This window comes from Bos indicus x Bos taurus, chromosome 1 (genome assembly GCF_003369695.1).
Source record: "Bos indicus x Bos taurus breed Angus x Brahman F1 hybrid chromosome 1, Bos_hybrid_MaternalHap_v2.0, whole genome shotgun sequence".
Taxonomy (NCBI): Eukaryota; Metazoa; Chordata; class Mammalia; order Artiodactyla; family Bovidae; genus Bos; species Bos indicus x Bos taurus.
Genome location: NC_040076.1, coordinates 143,658,111 through 143,683,178, shown reverse-complemented (window position 1 = coordinate 143,683,178; position 25,068 = coordinate 143,658,111). Strand labels below are relative to the sequence as shown.

The window sequence follows — 25,068 nt, the reverse complement described above, 5'->3', positions numbered from 1 at the left end:
GTCTTTTCTGATCAAGTTGTAAACCTGTTCAGTCTGACACGGAGCGCGTTCATTGAGGGGGGCGGACGGTGGCCGTCCAGATCTGTTGGTCACCACCTGCGGCAAAGCTGGTCTAGCACGCTGACCGGACCTGAGGGAAGCCCCACGTGTCCTTTTGCTAATCGCTGCCTGCCCTGCTTCTCACAGGAATTTGTAATTCTGGGCGCCCGTCTGTTTCAAGTTTGTTCATTGCAGGAGTCAAGAGAGTCCTACGCCCCCACTTGGAGGGGAGCAAGACTAAGTCACGAAGAATTAAGAGGAAAACCGGCCAGCGTTCATTCGTTCACCTATCCGGTTACAGGAAATGTTAGCTGGACCCTTGGAAACCTTGCACCCCAGGCAGCACTTTCATGGGTCAGGACAGCGGGAGCCACGAAGCCCCTCCCCTGGTCCAGCTCTTCCCCCCAGGGTGGGGATCCAGCCAGTCACCAGAACAGACTGGACCCCTGCCCTCAGGAGGCCAGGTCACTGGTCTTGAACTGGCCCAGACTGGTTGTCCGCACCCCCAGATCCTGGCCCATCAACCACGGGGACACCTGAGGCTCCCACCACAAGCCTTGTCTGCCTGCTCCAGGCTCATGGTCTGTGGGCCCAGGTCACACAGGTGCTGAACATGAGGTACCGAGTTGGAAAGAGAGGTGGGGAGGGGCCTCTGCCTGGGAAGGTGGGGGGGCACTGCCCTGGAGAGGTGTGGGGGGGTCTGCCCCAGAAGGTGGGGGGCATGCCCCTGGAGATGAGGGGGTCACTACCCCAGGGAGGTGGAGAGGACACTACTCCAGAAGGTGGAGAGGGGCACTGGGGAGCACTGCCCTGGGAGATGAGGGGGCACTGCCCTGGGGAGTTGGTGGGGGCACTGTCCTGGCGAGGTGGGGGTGTCTTCCCCAGAAGGAGGGGCCGCTGCCCTGGGAGGTGAGAGGGGTGCTGCTCCAGGAGGTGAGGGGGTCACTGCCCTGGGGAGGTGTGAGGTCATTGACTGTGAACACTCAGGTTGGCTCCTCCAGGCAAGGAGGCAGGGCAGACCTGGCTGGAGCAGAGTAAGTGTTCCGATCATCCCTGGGCATCTAGGGAGAGCCTCAAAGGTCTGTGGTCTGGGTTTTGTTGGCTTGCTCTTCCATTTTGCTGTGGAGGATCCAAGCGTGCCCCTGGGTTGAGAGAGCAGTAAGATGGTCCCAAGCCCCTCTCTCCAGCCCCTCTCCCTCCAAGGGTCCATTCAGGACAGTGTCCACACTTCAGGAAAATGACTCTGGGTGGAAGATGGAAGGAGGGGAGTGTCTAGGGGCCAGAGCAGTGATGGCTATTCCAGTAGAGAGGGGACCCGTCTGTGAGGTGTCTGGGGTTGGGGGTGGTTCAGCAGGAGAGTTTGGGCATGGGTGGGACTGAGGGAGGGGGTTGCGGAATGGAGGGGCAGCCAGGGCTGGAGATCCTCTTCCCTGGGTCGCTCTGCCCTCCCAGGTGCCCCTTTTGCTCTGGCAGCACAGCTGCTCCTCCTGTCGCATCCCAGGGCTGCCCTCGATCACCCCCCTAAAGTGATGTCCACTGCCCTGGGATGACAGCTGTTCACAGGGAACAAGGCCCCAGGAGCTCTGCCTCCACAGGAGAGAGTGCTGCCCTTCAACACGTGGGAGGAGGAAGCCCTTGGCTTTCATGCATCCACTGGACAGGGATCCGTGGAGCCGGAGCTGGGCAGCCTGGGCTCAGGGCGGGGGTGGGGGTGGGGGGCACTACCCAGTCACAGAGAGCACAGCCTGGCCACCTGTAGCACCAGCCCATGTAGGTCAGGACGCGAGGACACACGGGGAGCGGCTGTGCCTTTTGTAAGTCGTACTTTTAAAGTTACCTAAAAATTATTCAGGGTGACAGGATAGTTTACAAAGGAAAAATCATCTATACTCCCATTTTCACGCAACTGTCTCCACCTTTTCAGTTTCATCTTCCAGCATTTCCCTCTATACACACACATATCTATGCACATATGTACACACATACATACACACATCTAAATACATATACTCTGGGCCTCCGGGCTGGGAGGCAACAGGGCTGAGTCGGGACCCGGACACTGACCAAGAGCAGGGATGATGAAGTGTCTGGTGCTGGTTCGAGCCCCGTGTTGGGGGGCGTGAACTTGCTCTCCAGCAACTTCAGCTTCCCGGAGTTGTTCACTCGGAAGGTGGAGGAGCAGTGGCAGAGGCCGGAGGGGCCGCCCAGGCCCACAGCAGCAACCAGAACAGCCTACCACCACCAACAGGCCTGGGGATCCGAAAAGGAAGTGCGGCCGGGGCCCCACACTCAGCTTCGTGGGAACAAACTAGCCCTCAAGACAGGAAGAGCGGACGTCCCTGGTGGCGCAGTGGATGAGAGTCCACCTGCCAATGCAGGAGGCAGGGGTTCGATCCCTGGTCCAGGAAGATCCCACAGGCCGAGGAGCAGCTATGGCCATATGCCACAACCACTGGGCCCCTGAGGCTGCAGCTACGGAAGCCTGCTCGCCCCAGAGCCCGTGCTCGGCAACAAGAGAAGCCACCACAATGAGAAGCCCGCACACCTCAACCAGAGAGTAGCCCCCGCTCAACGCAACTAGAGAAAGCCTGCGTGCAGCCGCAAAGACCTAGCACGGCCAAAAATATAATATAGCGGTGTGTACACGTCAAAAAAATTTTTTTTAATCTGGGAGGAGTAGCCAAGAAGTAGAAGACGAAAGATGAGGTATTAACACGGAGCGGTGAAGCCTGGGCCAAGTGCACGGCAGAGGCAATAAAGTGCGAAGTCCACCGGTGCACCAGTGTGGCTACGAGGGTGAGTGATCGGCCCGGGCGAAGGGACTCCCTCCCTGCCTGCCTGCAGCCTGGTACCCCCCAAGGACTTATGCACAGAAGGAAACCGCGATGCTCCCTGCAGCTGCGGACAGTTCTCCAGGTCTCTTTCTTACCCTGAGCACTGGCCTCCTGAGACTTCACAGAACAGTGGTTTACTGTCCCCTCCCTTCCCATCACCTCCGTCTGTCTGTCTTCCTCTTCTTTCCCTCTCCTCCCTCCATTTAGCCATCACTAATGGGAAGCAAAGAAGTAAAGAATTTGACTTAGTGGTGGGAAAAATAAATACATACATATAGTATCTTTTGGGGGGGGCGGGGGGCTTCCCTGGTGGCTCAGATGGTAAAGAATCCACCGGCTATACAGGAGACCTGAGTTTGATCCATGGGTTGGGAAGATCCCCTGGAGGAGGGCATGTCAACCCACTCCACTATTCTTGCCTGGAGAATCCCATGGACAGAGGAGCCTGGCAGGCTACAGTCCACAGGGTCGCAAAGAGTCAAACACGACTGAGCGACTAAGCATAGGCGTAGTGTCTTTTCATATATATCCTGTCTATCTCTGTATAAATATACACTTTTTAAATGTACGTGTATATACAGGTGACCCTTGAAAACATCAATTTAATCCACCTATATGCAGATTTTTTTCAATAAATATATTGGAAAACTTTTTTGGAGATTTTTGACATTTAAAAAAACTAGCAGAACCATGTAGCCTAGAAATAGAAAAAAATAAGGAAAGGGCATGTATGAATGCATAAGTATATATAGGCATATGTACGACATACAAAATACAAATTAACCAACTGCTTATATGATTGGTAAGACTTCTGATCTACAGTAGTAATTAAGTTTTAAGGAAGTCAAAAGCTATGCTCAGATTTTCCACTGAGTTGTTCAAGGATCAACTGTACATAATCTGTAGCTAGTTAGCTGAACAGACGACACTCTAAATACATAGACACACACATTATGTATGTGTGTATATATATATATATATGCATATAAAGAGGGAGGTAGTTTGACAAAGAATGCTGGTGCTGTGCTGTGCTGTGCTTAGTCGCTCAGTTTTGTCTGACTCTTTGCAACCCCATGGACTGTAGCCCGCCAGGCTCCTCTGTCCATGCAATTTTCTGGGCAAGAATACTGGAGTGGGTTGCCATTTCCTACTTTAGCAGATCTTCCAGACTCAAGGATCAAGCTCACATCTCTTGGATCTCCTGCACTGGCAGGCAGATTCTTTACCACTAGCACCACCTGGGAAGCTCTCTCTATATATATATATTCCCTGGTGGCTCAGAGGGTGAAGAGTCTGCCTGCAATGTGGGAGACCCGGGTTTGATCCCTGGGTAGGGAAGATCCCCTGGAGAAGGAAATGGCAACCCTCTCCAGTATTCTTGTCTAGAGAAACCCCATGGACAGAGGAGCCTGGCAGGCTACAGTCCATGGGGTTGCAAAGAGTCAGCTGCAACTGAGCAACTTCATTTTCACTTTCATTATATATGTGTATGCATAAATTTTATATTTATCAGTCCAGTTCAGTTCAGTTGCTCAGTCATGTCTGACTCTTTGCGACCCCATGAATTGCAGCACGCCAGGCCTCCCTGTCCATCACCAACTCCCAGAGTTCACTCAAACTCAAGTCCATTGAGTCAGTGGTGCCATCCAGCCATCTCATTCTCTGTCATCCCCTTCTCCTCCTGCCCCCAATCCCTCCCAGCATCAGAGTCTTTTCCAGTGAGTCAAGTCTTCGCATGAGGTTGCCAAAGTATTACACTTTTAGCTTCAGCATCAGTCCTTCCAATGAACACCCAGAACTGATCTCCTTTAGAATGGACTGGTTGGATCTCCTTGCAGTCCAAGGGACTCAAGAGTCTTCTCCAACACCACAGTTCAAAACCATCAATTCTTCAGCACTCAGCTTTCTTCACAGTCCAACTCTCACATCCATACATGACCACTGGAAAAACCATAGCCTTGACTAGACGGACATCTGTTGGCAAAGTAATGTCTCTGCTGTTGAATATGCTGTCTAGGTTGGTTGTAACTTTCCTTCCAACGAGTAAGCGTCTTTTAATTTCATGGCTGAAATCACCATCTGCAGTGATTTTGTAGCCCCCCACCCCACTTAAAAAAAGTCTGACACTGTTTCCACTGTTTCCCCATCTATTTCCCATGAAGTGATGGGACAGGATGCCATGATCTTAGTTTTCTGAATGTTGAGCTTTAAGCCAACTTTTTCACTCTCCTGTTTCATTTTCATCAAGAGGCTTTTTAGTTCCTCTTCACTTTCTGTCATAAGGGTGGTGTCATCTGCATATCTGAGGTTATTGATATTTCTCCTGGCAATCTTGATTCCAGCTTGTGCTTCTTCCAGCCCAGCGTTTCTCATGATGTACTCTGAATGTAAGTTAAATAAGCAGGGTGACAATATACAGCCTTGATGTACTCCTTTTCCTATTTGGAACCAGTTTGTTGTTCCATGTCCAGTTCTAACTGTTGCTTCCTGACCCACATACAGGTTTCTTAAGAGGCAGGTCAGGTGGTCTGGTATTCCCATCTCTTTCAGAATTTTCCACAGTTTATTGTGATCCACCCAGTCAAAGGCTTTGGCATAGTCAATAAAGCAGAAATAGATGTTTTTCTGGAACTCTCTTGCTTTTTCAATGATCCAGCGGATGTTGGCAATTTGATATCTGGTTCCTCTGCCTTTTCTAAAACCAGCTTGAACATCAGGAAGTTCACGGTTCACGTATTGCTGAAGCCTGGCTTGGAGAATTTTGAGCATTACTTTACTAGCTTGTGAGATGAGTGCGATTGTGCAGTAGTTTGAACATTCTTTGGCATTGCCTTTCTTTGGGATTGGAAGGAAAACTTACCTTTTCCAGTCCTGTGGCCACTGCTGAGTTTTCCAAATTTGCTGGCATATTGCATGCAGCACTTTAACAGCATCATCTTTCACGATTTGAAAGAGCTCAACTGGAATTCCATCACCTCCACTAGTTTTGGTCGTAGTGATGCTTTCTAAGGCCCACTTGACTTCACATTCCAGGATATCTGGCTCTAGGTCAGTGATCACACCATCGTGATTATCTGGGTCATGAAGATCTTTTTTGTATATTTCTTGCATGTATTCTTGCCACCCCTTCTTAATATCTTCTGCTTCTGTTAGGTCCATACCATTTCTGTCCATTATTGAGCCCATCTTTGCATGAAATGTTCCCTTGGTATCTCTAATTTTAAATATAATTTAATACACCTCAGTTCACCTACTGGGCTTGTGTTTATCATTCTTATTGTCTGGACAGCATCCCAACCTCTGACATTGTTTCTCCATGGATACTGAACATTTAGTTCATTTTCAGAGTTGGATTCACTCACTCTGAGCACTGACCAGCCTGGGCTCTGTGCAGACCTGCTCCTGGCACACACAGTCTGGAGGGGATGGTCAGAGAGCAAGTGACCAGACAAAGGGGCCTATGCCCTGAAGGTGTGGAGACAAGGCCATGGTGAGAACAAAGGGCTTCCCTGAGACTGGGGTGCATGGTGCTCAGGAGGGGCGTCCTGTAGTGGGTGGTCTCTGTTGGAGGGCTGGGGGGCTTCAGTGGCGCTGCATGGAGTGCATTGCTGTGGACATCTGTTATCCGGTTAGAGCCAGGCTGCAGAAGCTGCAGGTGGAAACCAAGTGGCCATCAGAGACCCCCGGGACCTGGGCCCCACTAGCACCTGTCCCCAGGACCCCATGAGACCCCCACCTTCAGTGCGGCCATTCAGCTCCCAGATGGCCTCCAAGTCCCTAGAGAATCAATGGAGGTGAGACAACTGTCCTGGGAGCTCCAGGGTGACATCAGATGATGGAGCTCAGGGCACAGGGGGTGACAGAGGTTGCGTCCAGTCCAGTTCAGCCCACGAGCCAAGAGCTCAGCCCACATGTTTATCTTGAGTCTCACTGTCCAGAGCACTGTCTTCTCCCAAGCCCACCAAGCCCCGATGTGTCCACCTGCACCAGGCTCTTCACCACTTGTTGGCAGTGACCCCTGACCCCGTCCAGGGCCCAGCACAACATGAAATTCAGACTCCTTGTTCACAGATCGTTAACAATTCCTGAACAGTGACAGCTGAGCCTCCAACCAAGGGTGGGTCAGCAAGACCTCTGACAGCCTCGTGTGGATGAAAAGAGCAATGTCGTGGCCAAATCCTGCCCATGTTAAAGAAAAAGGAGCCCATGACACTCGCTAAGGTGCTAAGGGCCTTCCCAAGTGGCGCTAGTGGTAAAGAACCCACCTGCCAAAGTAGGAGACACAAGAGAGGCAGGTTCGATCCCTGCGTCAGGAAGATCCCCTGGAGAGAAAATGGAAACCTACTCCAGTATTCTTGCCTGGAGAATGCCATGGACTGGGGAGCCTGACGGGCTACAGTCCGTGAAGTTGCAGAGTCGGACAGGACTGAAGTGACTTGGCATGCAAGGGACTACTCTTGCGGGGGCGGGGGGACCCCTGCAGTGGGGTTTGCAGGAGGGGAGAGAGGTCGAGCTCAACTCCTAATACAACCTGGAAAGTGGGGGTTTACAGCCAAGGAGCAAGGTGGGGCCAGTGGATGGAGATTTTGAAGAGCAAACACTGGGGCCTGGGGATATGGCTAAGCCCCTCGACAGGGCCCTTACTGAGGGCAGGTGATCAGTATGAAGGCTGAAGAAGAGAAACAGATCAGATGTTCAGAGAGCTCAGAGTCCAAGGGAGGGGGTTCCCCCAAACTGACTTGGACTTGTAAGGATCAAAGACAGAGGTCAAGGTCAGAGGCCAGGATTGTCTGAGCTGCCTGGTCTGTGGCACTTTGTCAAAGTTGCCCAGGAAAGGAGTCCAGGAACAGGATGTACAAATGTAGCCGCTGGCCGGTGCCGCCCACCCGCTGGACAGACACATGCTGCAGGGGGTTATGTAGCCGGCCGCCACTCACTGCCAGATGAGCAAGACCAACTTCCAGCCCCACAGGAAGATGGACAGGAGCAGCAGATGGACAGCAGCCCCTGAGGAGCAAAGCACAGGGGCTGCAGAAGGGCAGGGCCCACTCCCGACAGTCGTTCTCTCCTGTCCTCTAAGCATAACCCACTGTACGAACACAATGCCACCAACCCAGGCTCCTGACAGCAGGAATGGCCCCTCCCCACCTCCTCCTTCCCACAAGCACACCATGGATGGACAGACAGATGACACTCGGGATTGCTGTGTGCCCCTCACCGCACCCCACCCCCTGGTCAAGTTCGGAGTGACATTTCCTGAACTTGAGGAAAGTGACTCGGGTGCAGTGGAGGCCACCGGGCCACCAATGGGAGCACTAAGCTCCCAAGGGAGGGTGTTCATGGACCTTTCCACAGAGGGATTCTGATGAGGCGGGGGTGTCCAGAGCCCAGGATGAGACCCAGTGGCGGGGGCGCTGCAGTAGGCTGAGAGGAGGGCTGGTCACGGCTGTGCTCAGCAGCCGTGGGGGTCCTTGGAGGATGTGGACAATGATGGGCAGGGTGTCTGTGACATCTGGGTCCACCCTGGTCAGTTCCCTGACATGCCCCTCCACCACTGCCACTGTCCCCATGGTGTCAAACTCACGGTGCCACCCCCACCGTGCCACCCCCACCATGCCACCCCCACTGGCTTTTGCAGCCTTCATCCAGCCCTGCTTCATCCTATGGGTGGGGGACAGGGCAGGGACAGCAGCTGGGCTCCATGGGGAAGAGACAGCTCTCAGACAAGCAGGGCCCCCCTACTAGTCAGAAAGCCCTCGCTCCATCACACCCCTGGTCCATTCCATGCCCCCACGGGCCCTGCTCACTCCTCCCCCCATCAGCCACCCAAGCCTGGTCTCTAGTCCCTCCCTCCACTGGGTCTTTCCCTGTCCACAAATGTGATCCAGTCTCCAACTGGGCTGCTCCACATGTGGCCACGGCCTGGCATCACTGTCCACTGCCATCTGTCCCTCTGCTGCCCGCCAAGCCTGGCTGCCCTGGAACAGCTGCCCACTCGCTCATGTGATACTGGTGTCCTCCTCAGTGGGTCCCTGTTTGAATAAACAACTTCACCCTGTGACCTGGGGCGGTTACCCCCTACAGCGGAGGGTGTCTGCCAGCCCCTCCCCAGCGCTGTCCCAGGTCAGCTACTCCCAGCCCCACCCCTAATGTGTGCCCAGGACAGAGGGGCTCCGGAGGGGCTCAGTGAGCCACTAGACCCCCCAAAGTCCAAAGGTTGTGAGTCCCGTGCTGGGACCCCCATTCCTGTTAGATAGGCAGAATGCTCCCTGCCTGCCCAACCCTGGGTGGCGACACAACCCACGAGTCCCAAGTCCACACACATCCACTGCTGCCCCCTATTCACAGGGCACAGCAGGCCTGCAGCCACCCCCTTCCTCCCCAGGGCTCTGACCCCCATCAGGGCTTCTACCGAGGGGTCCCTGCAGGTGAGAGGTATGACAGCCCTGCCATCTCCTTGCAGCAGCAGTGACCCAGAAGCTGTGCCAGGGCCTGGGGACAAATGTGGCTGAGAACTAGACAGAGTCCCAGGTCCCCAGGGGCTGCTGTAGAGGGGAGACAGAGACCACCAGGAAAGATCTCCATTCTGACGGGCTCTCTTCCGGTGGCAGGTGTGGTGAGCAGGATAAGCACCGTGCTGTCCCCCACAGCCCACAGCACCGCCACCCCTGACCTGGTGTCTGTCCCAGATGCACCGGCTCCCGGTCCCTCCCCTGCACACGCTGGCCTGCTGGCCCCCTGGCCCTGTCTTGTGTCCTGCTTCTAAGGTCACCCTCCTCTTGTGAACGACCTGCCACCAGAATGTCCCCTAGTGCTCAGCCTACAGAAGAGTCACAGTAAGGGTTTCCTGAATAAATGACCCTCTGAATGAAAGAATGAGGAGGTGGTTTTGGAGCTGAGACCTCCCACGGGTGAGAAAAGAGACAGGCCAAGTACCAAAGGGAACCCTGAGCAGAGGGAGCAGCCCGTGCAAAGACCCTGAGGTGGGGATGGGCTGGGCCCTTTGAGGGCAGAGGTGGTAGAAGCAGGCTGGGGGCAGGGGGCAGGCAGAGGTGGGCAGAGCCAGACCAGTGGGGCAGGGGCTGTGCCAGGGGCTCCTGCAGAGGGGGAGCAGAGAGACTCCTGCTCCCAGCGGCACTCTACTACCCTCTTTCTGACACAGCCAGCTCAGCCTGCACGATGGGCACCAGAAACAGACCCTCCAAAACAAACACACTGCACCAGAAGTCACGTCGAGCACACAGAAGTGACTTTACTTTCAGACAGGGTGCTGATCAGCTGAGTGTTGATGGCATGTGGAACATCTCAGATCCTGGCCCTAACCTTCCCCTTGATTCCTTTCAGAGCTGGTGGTCGCAAGTGTGAAGTCTGCTCCGGCAGAGTCCACAGGTGCCTCCCCTCCCCCTTCCATGCTGCCTGCAGCCCAGTCTGGGTCAGCCCGGCATCCAGATCAGGAGGGGAAGGTGGGCGCCTCGGCCAGCGGGCGGGACATGCTCTGGATGGCCCACTGCAGAATGCCGTCAAAGGAGTGCTGCGGAAGCAGAGAGCGGGCTCAGGGCCTGGCTGGAGCCTCAGCGGGCAAGTGTGCCTGCCTGGCCCACAACCCATCTGCTCTGGCCTTCAGGGCCGCCTGAGTCATCAACATCTGACCCAGCTGTCCTACTCAGAGGTGAGGATGTTGAGGCCTGAGGCCCCACCGTACACGTCCACTCCTCCAAGCATCCCTTATGCCTGGGCATGGCCACCACGGCTGTTTGGCTCCTCGTGGCTTCTTCCCAGGTGACCAGCAGAGCCAGCTCCTTCCCTCCCTCCACCCAGCTCTTTGCAGGGCCTGCCTGGTGCTCCAGCAGGACTCGGGGAGCCGCAGGAACGCCCAATATTCCAACAGAACAAGGTGATCTGCTCCAGAAGGGCCTGTGCGTCTGCCCCCTGCCTCCTGGGGCCCTGGGCTCTCTAAGGACACCTGTAGTGTCTGGGACCTGCCCGTGCCCAGCCCATCACATAAGGCAGGGCCTCCATGGTCAGCTGGGATCCCCAAGTGCCACACCAGGGTCCTGAAGAGAACACACGCTGGCCACCTGAGGCCTGGGAGTGGCTGGAGAAATTTGACCTTTCCTAAAAGCCACCTTTTCTTCCCAGTTATTCTAGCTGCTCATCATCAGGTAGAGAAGCCTGCGTTGAGAGCAGTGAGTGAGGGATCTGCAGGGTCCAGAGTGCCCAGCCCCCACCCACACCTGGGGAAAGTCTCGACCTCCATGTCAGGCTTCAGCGGCCCTGGTGCCAGATTCTGCACCACCAGCCCTTCAGGTCCCAGGCCTGGGACCTCCAGGGAGGCTGGGAAGGAGGCAGCTCCGGGCCCCCTCTGGCTTGTTTGTGCACGGAGGTGCCAGCGCCATCTGGCAGTGGGGGCCCATGGAATGCCATGGGCCCGGAACAGGGGTGCTGACTGCTTCAGAGGCCGTGGAGAAAGGGGAGGAGGGGAGGAGGAGGGGGCTGGGTGACGTGTTACCTCACTCAGGAGGGACTCCAGGTCGTCCCTGTGTAGAACCGGCTCATGACCAGCAGAATCATCCCCCACCTGGATCCCAGAAAGATAGGAAGTCAACCCAACTTCCACACCCCTGCTGGGGTCATCACCACAGAAGCAGGACTCTCTACAGAGGGGGCAGGGCTGGGGGCAGTGGCCATGCCAAGGGAGCGGTTGCTGTGTACTTCTCCAGGTGGGACCCTGGGAACTGATTTCTAACATCCAGCTCCTGGGGGCGGGGCAGAGATGGAGTGGGCATGAGTGAGGTGGGGGCTGCCCACCTAGGGCCCTGCCACCCCTCTGAAGTGGCTGCCCAAGGCCCCGGGGGCCTGCCTGCCTCCACAGTTCTGGGGGAAGGAGCAGCTGGGAGGATTCCTGTCACCAATGAGAATCCTGAGGCCCAGAGAGGAAGGGTCTGATCCCAAGCCAGCCCTTCAGTGACCCAACAGTCATGCGTTCCCTGCCCTGCTCCTGGGTGAGGGGCCAGAGCAGATGAGGCACACTCCCCTATCACAGGTTAGGAGGGGGACAGGCCATACTAAGTGGAACCATAAGACAATGCCGGGTTTGCAGCTGCAAACAGCCACTTGTTCTGGCCCCTGGAGGGGCCACCAGCCTGGTGTGGCTCAGCATGGACAGCAGACGGCTGGGGGTGAGGCGAGACTTCCAGAAGGAACAGGGCACCAGCAGGTGGGGGCCCTCTGTGCCCAGTGTCCCAGAGCCCAGTCACCCACAGAGTGTAAGGAGGGAAGAGATGGAGGCGGGGCTGGGAGGTGGGATGGACCATGGACACGGGTAGGACATCACCACCCGGGGACCTCCAAGGGTTCTTCCATCACCACCCGGGGACCTCCAAGGGTTCTTCCGGGGCAGGGATGGGGTTAGGAAGTCCCTGCTGGGGTCTGGAGGCTTCTGAACAGGAGAAACTGGTGGTGGTGGTGGGGGATCCCCAGGTTTTGAGGGAGCCCTGGGAAGTAAGTTTCAATGAGGTTAGGGTTACTCCTCCCAAGGTCCCAGGGTCCCAGGCTGCTGGAGGACTGTGGAGATGACACGGGAGGGGGTGGGGGGGAGTCACACTGCTCACCTGTGTGTGCCTGCTTGCTCATTCCTGGTGGGGAGCCTCCTTCCTGCTCTCCCCGCCCCACCCCCAACCCAGGATGGCGCTCCTGGCAGGGGTTGGGGGGGGTGGGGGTCGGGGGTCGGGGATGAGCTCAGGGAAGCTGGGGGTAGGGTGCTGGGGGTTAGGGGAGCCCTGAGACTGGGTTAATCGTGAGCCAGGCCTGCAACCAACCAATGACTTCACAGCCACTGTTGCTTAGGAGGGTTTCCTTTTTTTTTAAAAAAAGTATTTATTTGGCTGTGTTAGGTCTTAGTTTCCACAGCCAGTCCACTGGACCACCAGGGAAGTCCCAGGAGGGTTTCCTTTTTAGGTAGATTTAAGTTAAACAAGAATCGATTAAATAAAAATATCATACATACATAACCGTCAGGTGGTTTGGTGCTCACTGGGAAGCTGGCCCCAGGGCTTCCCCTGGCGATGTGCCCACCACCCCCAGCCCCCAGCGTCCCTCCCCTCACCTGCGCCCCGGGGCCGACGGCGCCGGCGGTGAGCTTGGGGGTCGCGGGAGCCGGGCGGGCGGGGCTCGCGGCAGGCGCCCCCTCCCCAGGGGCCGGGGCGGTGTCTCCGGAGCAGGCTCTGCAGCGCAGGGCGGCCCTGGCGAGCGGAGGAGAGGCTTCGGGCTGCCCGGTTGGGGCCAGGCTGGGAGCGCCCTCTGGGGACCCAGGTCTCGAAGAGTCTTGGTGGGGGGTGCCGGCCCTCCCCCTCCCCCTCCCGAGCCCCGCACTCACCCCGGCCGAGTGGCGCAGCCGGGGAAGTGGCAGCGCCAGTGGAAGGCGGCCGCGCAGTGTGAGCATCGCAGCGCGTCCGCGCCGTCCCCGCACACCCCGCAGCGCGCGCCGGGCACCGGGCCCTGTGGACCGACAGACCACGGCGGGGTGACCGAGGGCCCGGGCGAGGCAGGGGTGGGGTAGGGGGGATGGGGAAGTGGCGGTGGCCTGAGCGTCTCGAGTTCAGGACCGCCCGGACCCCGCCGGGGCCGAACGGCTCGGAGGGGCGCACGGGGTAGGGGAACGGGCCCGAGATCCAGACCAGGAGAGGTCAAGGGCACTCCAGCACCTTTGGGCTGCGGCCTGGAAAAACCAGGTGCCCGATCTACATCCTCCTTGGTGGGCCCAGGCCCCCTCCAGGGCTGGTCAAGAGGTCCCCGGAGGCCGGGCTCCAGAGGATGCAGGAGGGACTGGGAGACCTGGGACTACCCAGGTCCCAGGTAGACTGCGAACTACCTGCTTTATTGTTCTGCCCTGGTGGGGTGGATGGGCGTAGAGGGGCGGGGGGCGGATGGCGCTCGGTTTCAAGAGCAAGGAGAGAATGGTCACCCTGGCTGGAATCCCTCCAGGAGCCCCCTTCCCCCCACCCTCTCCCAAGAGCCCCCACCTTGTTCTGGGTAATCTCACAGCCCCCACAACCTCTGCACCTCCCTTCAGCCTCCTCCCACCTGCCCTCCCCATGGCCGGCCTGGCTGCTCCTGAAAGCTCCACACCCACCCTTGTCTGACTCCTACCTCCTTAACCCCCGCGACTGTCCTATTTCAGGTTCGCCTGGCTGCCCCAGTGGACCCTGGGCTCCCTGACCCCAGCATCCCCTCACCTGCTGCCCCTCAGGGCCCACGCACAGTAGGGGGCGCAAGGCAGAGGGGTCGAGCACGGGCAGGGGCGCTACAGAGGGCGGGGCCAGCAGGTGCTTGTAGGTGACCGCAGCATCCGTCCCAGGGGGCAGCCCCGTGGAGAGTGCCCTCGCCTCTTCCCCTGACCTCAGACCCAGGAAGGCCTGGAAGCAGAGGGTCAGCTCTCAGAGGGGCTGCAGGGGGCTTGCCTAGAACCATCCGGGGTTCATGAGCATGGGGAGCCTGGGGCCCACACTGGGTGGGAAAAGTCGAGGCACGGTTCCTGGGTCTGTGGCCCCTGGCCCTCTCCCCACCAGAAGGCAGTGCCCCGTGGCCCTTGGAGGCTGTCAGAGTAAACACTCTGGGGCGCGTGTCACATCCTTCATGCCTTTGTGGCGACAGAACGCTCACTGCGTTTTGGAGAATGTTATCTGTGATCGAGATGTGTCCCCTGTGTCTGCTGGCAGCTGAGGGCCCAGAATCAGCGTACTGAGCAACCAGTCCTCATAAGGGCCACTTCCCAGTGGGCTGCACCCCCATGGCCCCACAGGAAGAATAAAGTCAGACTGATGGGGCCAGGCCAGCGTAGGGGGGCATGGCTTCATGGCTGGGGCAGGTCCGACCCACAAGAGTGGCCAGGAGGCAAGGAGCAAGTAGACAGAGGGGCCGAGAATGGTCTGGGCATACCGGAGTCTCTGCAGGCAGCTCCTGGGGCCGGGGCTGCTCTGCCCGGGGCAGGTCCCGCTGGGCTGTTGTTCCCTGGACGCAGTTGGAGCACCTCCAGGTCCCGCTGGTCACCGGCCGGGGACATGCGGGGCAGGACAGAGGGGACAGTAGACTCCCATACCGGCAGCGCAGCGGAGGCCTGAGAGCTCCTCCAGGTCACCCACCCTCATGGTCCCCAGAGGGGGAACCCTGGGTGGAGACCAGGGGAAGGGCCTGCCCACTCGTCAGCAGGAGAGCCTGGGGGGCCAGGATTGCTAGCCCTGGTGGGATGGCCTTCACCAGCATGGCACGTCCCCTGAGTGCTTCTCGGACGAGCCCCGAGAAGTCCTGACGCCTGGGAACCGGCAGTGGCCCATGCCTGTGTTGGCTCCCATGGACCCTGCCTAGCAGGCATGACCTCCGAGGCTGGTGTAGGTACACGCTTGGGACCCTCCCCCAATTCCTTGGGGGGACGGTGTCCAGCAGAAAGGGAGCCGGTCAGGGGCAGGAAGGAAGAGAATGGAAGGGCAGTGTTTAGCGGAGCCGAGGGATGACCCTGGCTAGAGATGTGACCTGCTCAAGGTCATGTGATGAGTGGGGCAGGGCCAGGTGGAGAATGCCAACCCCATGGTCCTCCCCACAGACCGGGCTGCCCTGACCTATGCGAGCTGGTGGCAGAGGGAAGCGCTCTCCCTGTGGGCCAGGACAGGGGACCTTGCGCCAGGCAGAGGATGGGGAACCCCCTGGCCCTTGGGGAGCAGCTCTATGGCCTCCATACTTCCCAACCTGACTTGGAGCCAGACTCTGCTTAGGATTCGGGGTCAGCTGCTCAGGGGAGCTGACCTCCTTGCCTTGGGTCTCAGGGCCCCATAGGCCAGACTGGAGGGACAGTATGGCCATGCAGGGAGGTGGGGTGGGAAGATCCCAGGCCCCAGACCCACCACCCAGAGACCTGAACCAAGGCCCCTCCTGGGCTGGCCTCACCATCCACTGGTCGAGCGATGGGATTTCTGGGCGGGGGGTGGGGGAGGAAGGAGGGGGCAGAGGCTCACCTGGGGATCTCGCTGAGTGGCGGGGTCAGGCAGGCCAGGTGGAAGGCACGGGGGCAGCCATCACAACAGAGCAGTTCCCCGCCATCCCGGCAGGCCGCACACTCGTCCTCATTCTTCTGACAAGAGACACGTGCGTCTGGAAGACCCAGGATGGGGCGGCCCTCCCAGAGACCCCACCCCCACAGTAGTCCCCCAGGGACACCCAAGTCCCCTGGCCCACTCCCAACTGAAATCCTGCCCTGACTGCCTGCTCCCTGGGGTGCCCCACGACCCCACCATCTCTCAGACTCTAGCCCCCAACACCCTCTCTTGGGAAGAGAGAACAGTCTTTAAGAAAGTCTGGCTTCCCATGGGTGCCTGTGCTCCAGGGCCCTGAGGCTGCAGGCCCATCCCCATGCAGCCCCTTCCTCACAGGGCAGTGGAGGGCAGCCCCAGCAGTGTTCCCCTTGGCCTTGGGCACCCGATGTCCCCTCCACCTGAGGCTTGCTGGCACCCTTGGCTGGATGCGCCCACTGTGCCTCCTTGGACGTCATCTTCTTTGGAAGTCCCCCTCCCCTGCCTGGGACGACAGGGCCGGACCGATGTGCACAGCGATGAGCACACTGACCATAGTAATACCCCACCCCAGACCCCGCCAGCCTCGGGGCTCCTGGGAGCACCTGGTGGAGGTGTCGGGTTCTAGAGCTGGTTCCACCTTGTTCAGAACCAGTTCGAGGAACCCAAGAGCTTCTGTGGCTTCCAGCAGGGGCCACCGTCCCACCTAAGGGCCCAACTACGAGTGCGGGACAGTGGGCACCTGGGCCCAGGAGGACTCACCTGCTCTGACTTATGTGACTTTTTACACTTGTATATTATCAGGGAAGAAAAAAATTAAAATCAAGAACTCCACACTGAGAGCAGAAGTTTGGCTCTCATGCCCCAGTCCCTGGACGAGTGACAGAAACCACCCTCCCTTCTCAGATCCTGGAATGCTCCAGGCTCTACCTGGTGCAGCTGGGGCTCGCTGGGGAGGGCAGGAGGGGCTGGGGCCCTGTCCCGTGGGCCAGCCCTGGAGTCACCTCCACCCTGTGGGGATATGTGGGCGGGTCAGCAACAGGACAGAGGAGGCAGGAGGGGCCGACCCCAGCCCCCAGCAGAGTCCTGACCCAAGGTGACGCCACTGTCCCTCGAGTGCTGGGGGAGGGGACTGAAGGCCAGGCTTCCCCAGGGGTGGTCCCCGCAGTACTTACAGGGGCAGGGGCCTGGGTCCCCTTGGCTCTGACCAGGGTCTTCAGGCTGCTGCTGCGGGTCTTGTTCTTTCCCCCAGCGGGGTCTTCAAACTTGTTGGGTGTGTAAAACTCCCCCCCAACCTGAATGCACTTCTTGGAGCCACCTGGGGGGAGATGGGGGGGCCTGGCAGGGAGGCTGTACATGTGCTGTTCCTCCCCCAACCCCACCCCCAGTCAGCTCTGGGGCCAGGTCCTGGGCACAGCTGGGGTTCTCCGCTGGGGGAAGGAAGCGTGTCTCCCAAATTCACATCCACTTGGAACCTCAGAAGCAACCTTATCTGGAAGTCGGGTCTTTGTAGATGTTAAGATGGGCTCACACTGGACCCTACGTCCAAGGACAGGGTCCTTCTGAGAAGAGAAGGCAGAGACACAGGGAGGAGGCAGAGGCTGGAGTGATGACACCACAAGCCAGGGCACAGGGTTGGGGCGGCCACTCCAGGAGCTGCAGGAGCTGGGAAGATCTGCCGTGGAGCCTTGTGAAGGGGCAAGCGTGGTCCTGCCCGCACGGTGGTTTTGGAGTTGCTTGAAGCCACCCCGTTTGTGGCGATTTGTCACAACAGCCCTAGGAGTCTACTGCAGGGACCATCCCTGGAGCCTGGTGAAACTGGAGCCTGCATCAGCTCCCAGGGTCCTCGAGTGCCCTGTGGGTGCCCAGCACAGGGAGTGGAGGAAGGAGGTGATGCAGTGGTATGTCGGGCAGGGCGGGGGTTGCACTTGTCCCCCTTAGAGTCCAAGAGTATCCCCTGCCCAGACCATCCCCTCCAGAGACGGCAGACCCACTGGGGGAGCAGGGCATGCCAGCTGCCTTGCCCATGTCCCAGCTGCTCCAGAGCCTCCAGGGAGCTTCGTGGGGACGTGGATGCACTGGCAGCCTCTCCCAGTGCCGTCTACCTGACTCAAACACTTGCTGGATAAGGATCCCCTCCACGGCCCCACGGGCTCCTGGGACGTCCCCAGAGGACACAGCCATGGCTCTCTGGACCGAAGTGGACATGGTCTGAATTCCTAGGAAAGTGAGCATCAAAGTGGGTGGGGGTGGGGGGACAGTCATCAGTTGGGTGAAGACCCCTGAGCACAGGCAGTGGGGAGCCAGAGGGGTCTGGGCAACAGAATCCTTCCTTCTTCCCACCCAGGGCAGGCCAGACTCAGACAGACAGACAGCCTGCCTGTCACTGCAGAGATGGCCATGATGTGTGTGTGTGTACATGTATGTGGTATGGCCTGGTGTATGGTGTGAGCTGGCTGAAGACAGCAGGCAGGAATGAACAGGGACCCGGGACATGACCCTGGACAGTGCTGGGAGGGGGAAGGGTCCCCAGGGCCTGCCCACAGGTTGGCACCAGCTGGCCCACAGGTTGGCACCAGCCGGCCACGAGAGGTCTCTAGGGTCCCAGTTTGTGTCCAGCCAAGGAACAAGGAGAATTCTCTGGAGGAAGCAGAGTCCAAGCTGGCCCTGACGGTCGGGGCATTTCAGATGGGCACAGGTGGGGTGACTCCAGGCCAGCATGGTCCCAGCTCCCAGGATGGCCCCTGACCCCAGGACCTCGGGCCTGGCTTACCATTGCCCAGCGGGAGGCGCTGTGGTTCTGCATTGCTCTCAGGCTTCTTGGCGGGCTTGGTCTTGGTTTGGGAGCCTGTGTTGGCTGGGTGAGGGGAGAACCGACAGCCTGGCCCTCTTTCCTCTGCTGGGCCAAGGCTGAGGGGCAGGTGGGAGAGCCCCAGCAGGGGACTCCCAGACTCTGGTGGATCCCCTTGCTTTACCCAGCTCTGGTGTCCACATCAGGAAAAAGGAAGAACACCTGTCTGCCTACCCAGGGGGCTCAGGGGCAGCATGGATTGCCAGGCTCACCCATGTCCCTGGAGAGACCTCTGCCAGGCTGGTCAAGTAGGAGGGACAGATGCTCCCGAAGCTGGTTGGGAGGGGGTGGTCAGGGAGGGGTGCGGTCTGGGGGGGTGTGTGTGGAGCTCCGCAGGGGATCTGTGACCCCACCAGCTTCTCAAATGGAGTACCTGGACTGGAGGTGCCCCTTGGGGACAGGGCTGCTGGTGGGACAGTCCGCGGCTCCTCGAGTGCCTTCCTCTTGGTGGGGGGCCTGGGCAGCAGCACAGTGGCCTTGGGACCAGCCGGGGACCTCCTCCCCTTCCGGGGCTGGCTGAGGTCCACATCTGCGGGGCACGTGCAGGGCCAAGGGCCGAGCTCAAGCCCAGAACTGACGCCTCGTTCAGGGAAGTGAGGCCTGACCCTTGGTCTCTTAGAACCCAAGATGGTCTAGGCAACGTCAGGGGCTCCCTAAACACCCCATCCCTCCCCTCTTACAGTCCAGTTGGGGCCCAGAAGCCGACTCCAGCTGCCCCAACCCCTCTGAAGGAGGCTAAGCCGGCCAGGACCCCAGCCCCCGGTGCCCCCCACCTTTGGGGAAGGTGTCCAGGATGGACTGCAGCCGGGCGTATCTCTCCAGGTTGTAGTCCTTGAAAAGAACCCTCCAGAAGTCCAGGATGGCGCCGGTGTCCTGGGTCAGGAGCCACGAGAGGAGCGCGTGGAAGGCCTGTGGACAGCCCTCCTTCTCCTTCAGGCGCAGGGTCTCCTGGAGCAAAGGTGGGAGTGGGGGCCCTGCCCTGCCGCGTCCAGGCCCCACTTCCTGCTACCTCCACCGCGGTCGGAGGGCGAATGCTGACCCCGAGGAAGGCAGCTGTGTCCATCCCCTAGGCTTGGGCAAGTGTGGGGATGGCGTGGGGGTGCTGGGGTGACGTGGGGGGCCACCTGGGCTTCATCTTACGGGACTGTGCTCAGTTTAAAGGCGGATTGGGGAGGGCAGGGAGGGTGCTGGGGGCGCAGTAACTTGTCCTGGAGACCACGCCCTCCGCTGGTGGGTGGGGCGTGGTCAGGCTGCCGCGTTAGGAGCTGGGACCCTTTGGCTCTGCGGCTTCGGGGAGCAGAGGGGCGTTGAGGGCGGAGAGTGGGGCGGGGCGGGGGAGGTCCCTATGGAACGCCTCTGCCGAGACCCTGCCGGCTCCAGGGACCAGCGTTGGGGCAAGTCTCCCGCGCGTAGCGCCTCTGGGTCGCGGCCCACCTGGAACTTCTCCTCGGGGACCACGTCGTGGTCGGCCAGCGCGTGCAGCAGCGGGAAGGCGCTGTCCACGGCCACCGCGATCTCCGTGCGGTGCAGCCTCAGCAGGCGGCGCAGCGCCGCGTCCCCACCGGCCCGGGTCTCGCCCGCCATCGCGGGGTCCGGGGACGCGGCGCTGGGGGCCCCCTCTCCCCGCCTGGGGTCTTGGGGCCTCAGGGCGCCGCTGGCCTTGTGGGGTGTCCGGGCCGTGTCTGCCTCCTGGTCCTTGAGCTCCGCCTGCGCCGGGGACACCTGGGCGGGCTCACCTGCTCGGGGAGAGGGAGTCCTGACAGCTTCCTCCGGCCTCCTCGGGGCCGGAGTCTGTTATACCTGCGTCTCCTGGGAGAGAGCAAGGGCCGCTCCGCCAATCAGGGCCCAGGCAGCTTCCTCAGGGGCCAGAAACTTCCCCGTGACTGAGTTCCCCAAGGTCCCAGCCACCTGCCAGCGCCCTTGAACACCTCCGGCAGGCTGTTGACTTTTCTTTCCGTTGTAAAGAAGCGTCCAAACTCAATTCCCAAAACGTGGTTCCGGCCAGCATCCCACGGGGCACTGTTCAAATGGGGGAAAGCAGTGCTGGGTGTCCTCCAGCAGCTGCCAGGGGCCAGCGCATGAAGCCTCCAGGGAGCTGAGCCGGGGCAGGGAGTGGGCACTACTGCCTCCGCAGCTGCTGCTCAGAATCCCTAGTCTGGGGCTGTAGGAGGGGTCCAGTGAGGGGTGCTGTCTGATAAGGGGTGCCCTGGGTTATGACTTAGTGTATCAGTGGGTTCAGTGCTGGGCATCACCTGGAGTCTGGGTGATGCGGGACAAGTGTCTCTCCTTCTCTCATCTTTGAAATGGACACTTTCCACTGGGAGTCCCCAGGGTCAATCCATCCTCTACCTCCTCTGGGTGTGTTGGGAAGTAAAGCTTCTAGGAAGGTGACTAACCCCATGGACAGACATATCTGAGCATTAGCCATGGGAGCCCCTGTCTGGCTGGCTCACAGCCGAGGGAGGGGCACCCCAGGGGTCTTCCTAGGGTTGGGGACAGAAGCTTCTGGGGGAAGTGAAGAAGGCTCCCTGGAGAATCACAGCAGGGGTCCCTGGTCCATGAGATGGGAACAGCATACCAGCAATGGGTGGGCAGGGGCAGAGGACCAGGGTGTCCATGGACCCTGAGCCCATGTGGCCCAGGCAGCATGGTCTGGGTGGGGGGCAGGGACATGAGACATGGTGGGAAGGCCCATCCATGTGGTCAGGCTGCAGAGCCCAGGAGGCTTGTGGAGGAAGGCATCCGGCCAAGTTGTGTTAGGGAGAAGAGCTGGACACCTGGGGACAGGTGAGTGGGGGGAAGCCTGGGGTCAGGGCCAGCACGGGGCTGGGACATGCCACATGGGTCAGAGAGGAGACTCATGACCAGTTGGCTGGTGGTGTCCCCAAGACTTCTCACGTGTGTCAGCCTTCATGTTTTAGACTGAGGTGAGGGTTCAGGGTGGGGGGATTGTGGGGCCCCTTCCTCCTGATGCAGGAGCCCTGCCTTGGTGTTCCCACCTCCAGGTCCTGGGCCCTCGGGCTGCTCCAAGCCTGGGGAGGGGGTGTCAGAGGTGAGCTCCAACAGCCTGGGGTCGGGCGCAGGAGGCCATGGTGAGGGCGGAGACTGTTGTCATCTCAGGGGCCAGAACTTGAGGGTGGCTCTCTTGGGCTAGCTGTCCTGTAGAATGTTCTGGAAACTGACCTGGGAGCAGGGCCCTGGTGCTGCCTACCTCAGGGGCACTGAGCCCAGTGGCTGCTGTGGGTGTGGACATGGAGGTGTGGGGCTTGGGTTCCCAGTCCTAAGTTGCCCCCAAATTCACACACAGAGGCTCTGGGATGCCAGGGACCCATGTTTGTGGCTTTGGGGTGATCGGCCCAGAGGGCCTCCCCTTTCAGCATCGTGGTCTTCCATCATCACTTTGCACCTGGTGGATTTTCTCCTTGGGGGGCTGAGTGGTCATGGAGGGACACCTTAGCCACAAGCCAACTGTTCAAGGGAAATTTACAAACTGCCAAGAAGACCAAAGTCTTCACTTGACTTTTTAAAGCTCCAACACCCTTGCAGGTGGCTCTGTGTCCTCAGGCTGGCCTGGCAGCTTTGGGCGTTGCCTGGCTGCTGCCTTGGAGGTTAGCACACGGGCTCCTGTAGAGTTTTGGACTTTCCACTGTGCCGGGAGTTTCCACAGCAGCCCCTTACCTGCCAGCAACCCAGAGCGACCTGGAGGCGGCCTGCGCAACCACAGAAGGGCCCAGTGAGGGCCTGTCCTGCCTTCAGCCAGGTCACTGCCCCGGAAGCCTGAGCCTCAGCTCCTCCTCCAGGCAGTGGCCCAGCAACTTGCCTGCCCCCTGGTAGCGCATCTCTGAGGCTCTGTCCTCACCTGTGAGGGACCAAGCTCAGGAGCTCTTCCTACATCTGGGTGATGCTACATAACAGACACCCCAGTGCCACCATGCACCAGCCCTGATCTGAGTACCTGGCACCTGCCCTCACCTAGGAGAAGGCAATGGCACCCCACTCCAGTACTCTTGCCTGGAAAACCCCATGGACGGCGGAACCTGGTAGGCTGCAGTCCATGGGGTTGCTAAGAGTTGGACACGGCTGAGTGACTTCCCTTTCACTTTTCACGTTTACACATTGGAGAAGGAAATGGCAACCCACTCCAATGTTCTTGCCTGGAGAATCCCAGGGACGGGGGAACCTGGTGGGCTTCTGTCTATGGGGTCGTACAGAGTCGGAGATGACTGAAGCAATTTAGCAGCAGCAGCAGCCCTCACCTAATTTCAGAACTGCTTTGTTCAATCAGCATTGTTATCAGCCCCCATTCCATAGACTGGGAGACTGAGGCACAGAGAAGTTAACCAGCTGTGTGCTCAGTCATGTTCACCTCTGTGACCCTGTGGACAGTAGCCCACAAGGCTCTTTTGTCCATGGAATTCTCCAGGCAAGAATACTGGAGTGGGCTGCCATGCCCTCCTCCAGGGGATCCTCCCGACCCAGGGATTGATCCCAAGGAATTTGACCAAAGGCATACAACTAGTAGATGGCCTTGGGTGGATGGTGTCCAGCACTCAGGACTCAGCACTCAGGACACTTTTTGGGTGCCCAGGTCATGCCAGGCCCTCCCATTGCCCAAGGAGGAGGAAGTGCTCCCTGTGTGACATGCCCAGAAGTCAGGGAGAAGGAGGTCCCATTGGTGGGATGGGGACAGGAGGGGCTACTGCCCCTTGGCTGCTTGGCCTTGCCCCTCAAGCAAGCCTGGACACTGCAATCTTCTCCTCTTGTCCCAGACAGAAGCTTCAGTCTGTGTGTGTGTTAGTCGCTCAGTCATGTCTGAGTCTTTGAGACCCCATGGACTGTAGCCTACCAGGCTCCTTGGTCCATGAGATTTTCCAGGCAAGAATACTAGAGATGGTTGCCATTTCCTTCTCCAGGGGATCTTCCCAACCCAGGGATCGAACCTGGGTCTCCTGCATTACAGGCAGATTCTTTACCATCTGAGCCACGAGAGAAGTCTGTGTGGCTACCCCAAAAGGGATGGGGTCCCAGAGGTCAGGAATCCTGAGCCGGGATGATCTCAGGGGCCTCAGAATGCCAGCCCAGGCTCAGCTGGAGGATCAGTGCAGGAGGGGCCCTGGGCCTGCTCCCTGAGGACTTCCTGGGTGGTGGGTCTCCTGCTGACTCTCTACCAGGACTTTAGCACCTTCTTGTCCTCCAGCTAGCTGTGTGACCTTGTCTGGGCCTGTCTTCCCGAGAAAAGCTGTTCAACATTGTTACTCGTTACAAAAATGCATATTACAGCCAAGTGAGATACCACTTCACCTCCACAAGGATGGCTAGTATCAAAAACAGACAATAGCAAATGTTAGAGAAGATATGGAGAAACTGGAGCCCTCACACATTCACGGCGGGAGTGTAAAATGGTGCAGCCACTCTGGAAGTACCTTTGGCTTCTCCTTAACAAGTCCAGGGCTTCCCCAGTGGCTCAGATAGTAAAGAATCTGCAATGCATGAGGCATGGATTTGATCCTTGGATCAAGAAGGTCCCCTAGAGAAGGAAATGGCTACCTGCTCCAGTATTCTTGCCTGGAGAATTCCGTGGACAGAGGAGCCTGGTGGGCTACAGTCCTTGGAGTTGCAAAGAGTTGGATGTGACTGAGTAACTAATGCTTTCACTTTCTAATGAGTTCAACATAGCACTACTGTATGACCCAGAAATTCCACTCCTAGGTGTACACCCAAAAGAGTAAAAAACAGATACTCAAACAAAATGTTGTACACAAATGTTTATAATAGCACTATCCACAACAGCCAAAGTACAGAAACAACCCAGATGTCCATCTACAGAAGAATGGATAAAGTAGGGTTCATTATACAATAAAATATTACTCAGTTGCAACATGTGTGAACTTTGAGAATGCTACACTAAGTGAAATAAGCCAGACGGAGGAGGCCACCTAGTGTGTGATTTCATGCATGTGAAATACCCAGAAGAGGCAAATTCATAGAGACAGAAAGCAGATTTCCAGGGGGTGAAAGCTGGTAGTGAAAGGTTCTTGCTGAACCTCAAAAAGACGCCAGGATTCTTTGCCTCCAGAGGAGAAGAATTCAATCCAGGGCCAGAGATGAAGCTTGATCGCTCAGAGCTTTTGTGTAATAAAGTTAGTAAAGTATAAAGGAGATAGAGAAATCTTCTGACATAGGCATCAGAAGGGGGCAGAAAGAGTACCCCTTGCTAGTGTTAGCAATGGAGTTATATACTCTCCAATGAATCCAAAGAATGTCTGGAGGTTGTAAAGACCTC

The 25,068-nt window shown here is 58.4% G+C and overlaps 2 protein-coding genes across 2 annotated transcripts in view; one reads left to right on the top strand and one right to left on the bottom strand.

The window, feature by feature from the left end:
* Positions 1–10,105: 10,105 nt before the first annotated feature.
* Positions 10,106–20,560, bottom strand: AIRE (autoimmune regulator). Its single transcript, XM_027547376.1, has 14 exons — positions 20,220–20,560; positions 19,559–19,733; positions 19,159–19,314; positions 18,708–18,791; positions 18,040–18,153; positions 17,110–17,252; positions 16,865–16,945; positions 15,881–15,996; positions 14,811–14,913; positions 14,108–14,287; positions 13,249–13,370; positions 12,979–13,114; positions 11,383–11,451; positions 10,106–10,404 (listed from the first exon to the last, which is right to left on the bottom strand). Exons 1-14 carry the CDS (start codon positions 20,367–20,369, stop codon positions 10,324–10,326), a joined length of 1,710 nt encoding a protein of 569 aa, XP_027403177.1. The 5' UTR covers positions 20,370–20,560; the 3' UTR covers positions 10,106–10,323.
* A 1,065-nt stretch (positions 20,561–21,625) lies between these two features.
* DNMT3L (DNA methyltransferase 3 like) overlaps positions 21,626–25,068 on the top strand; it is a 44,689-nt gene continuing 41,246 nt past the window's right edge. The window contains exons 1-3 of the mRNA XM_027551216.1: positions 21,626–21,629; positions 21,791–21,877; positions 22,332–22,518. Coding sequence (XP_027407017.1) covers positions 21,626–21,629; positions 21,791–21,877; positions 22,332–22,518 — 278 coding nt within the window. The remainder of the gene's footprint in view (positions 21,630–21,790; positions 21,878–22,331; positions 22,519–25,068) is intronic.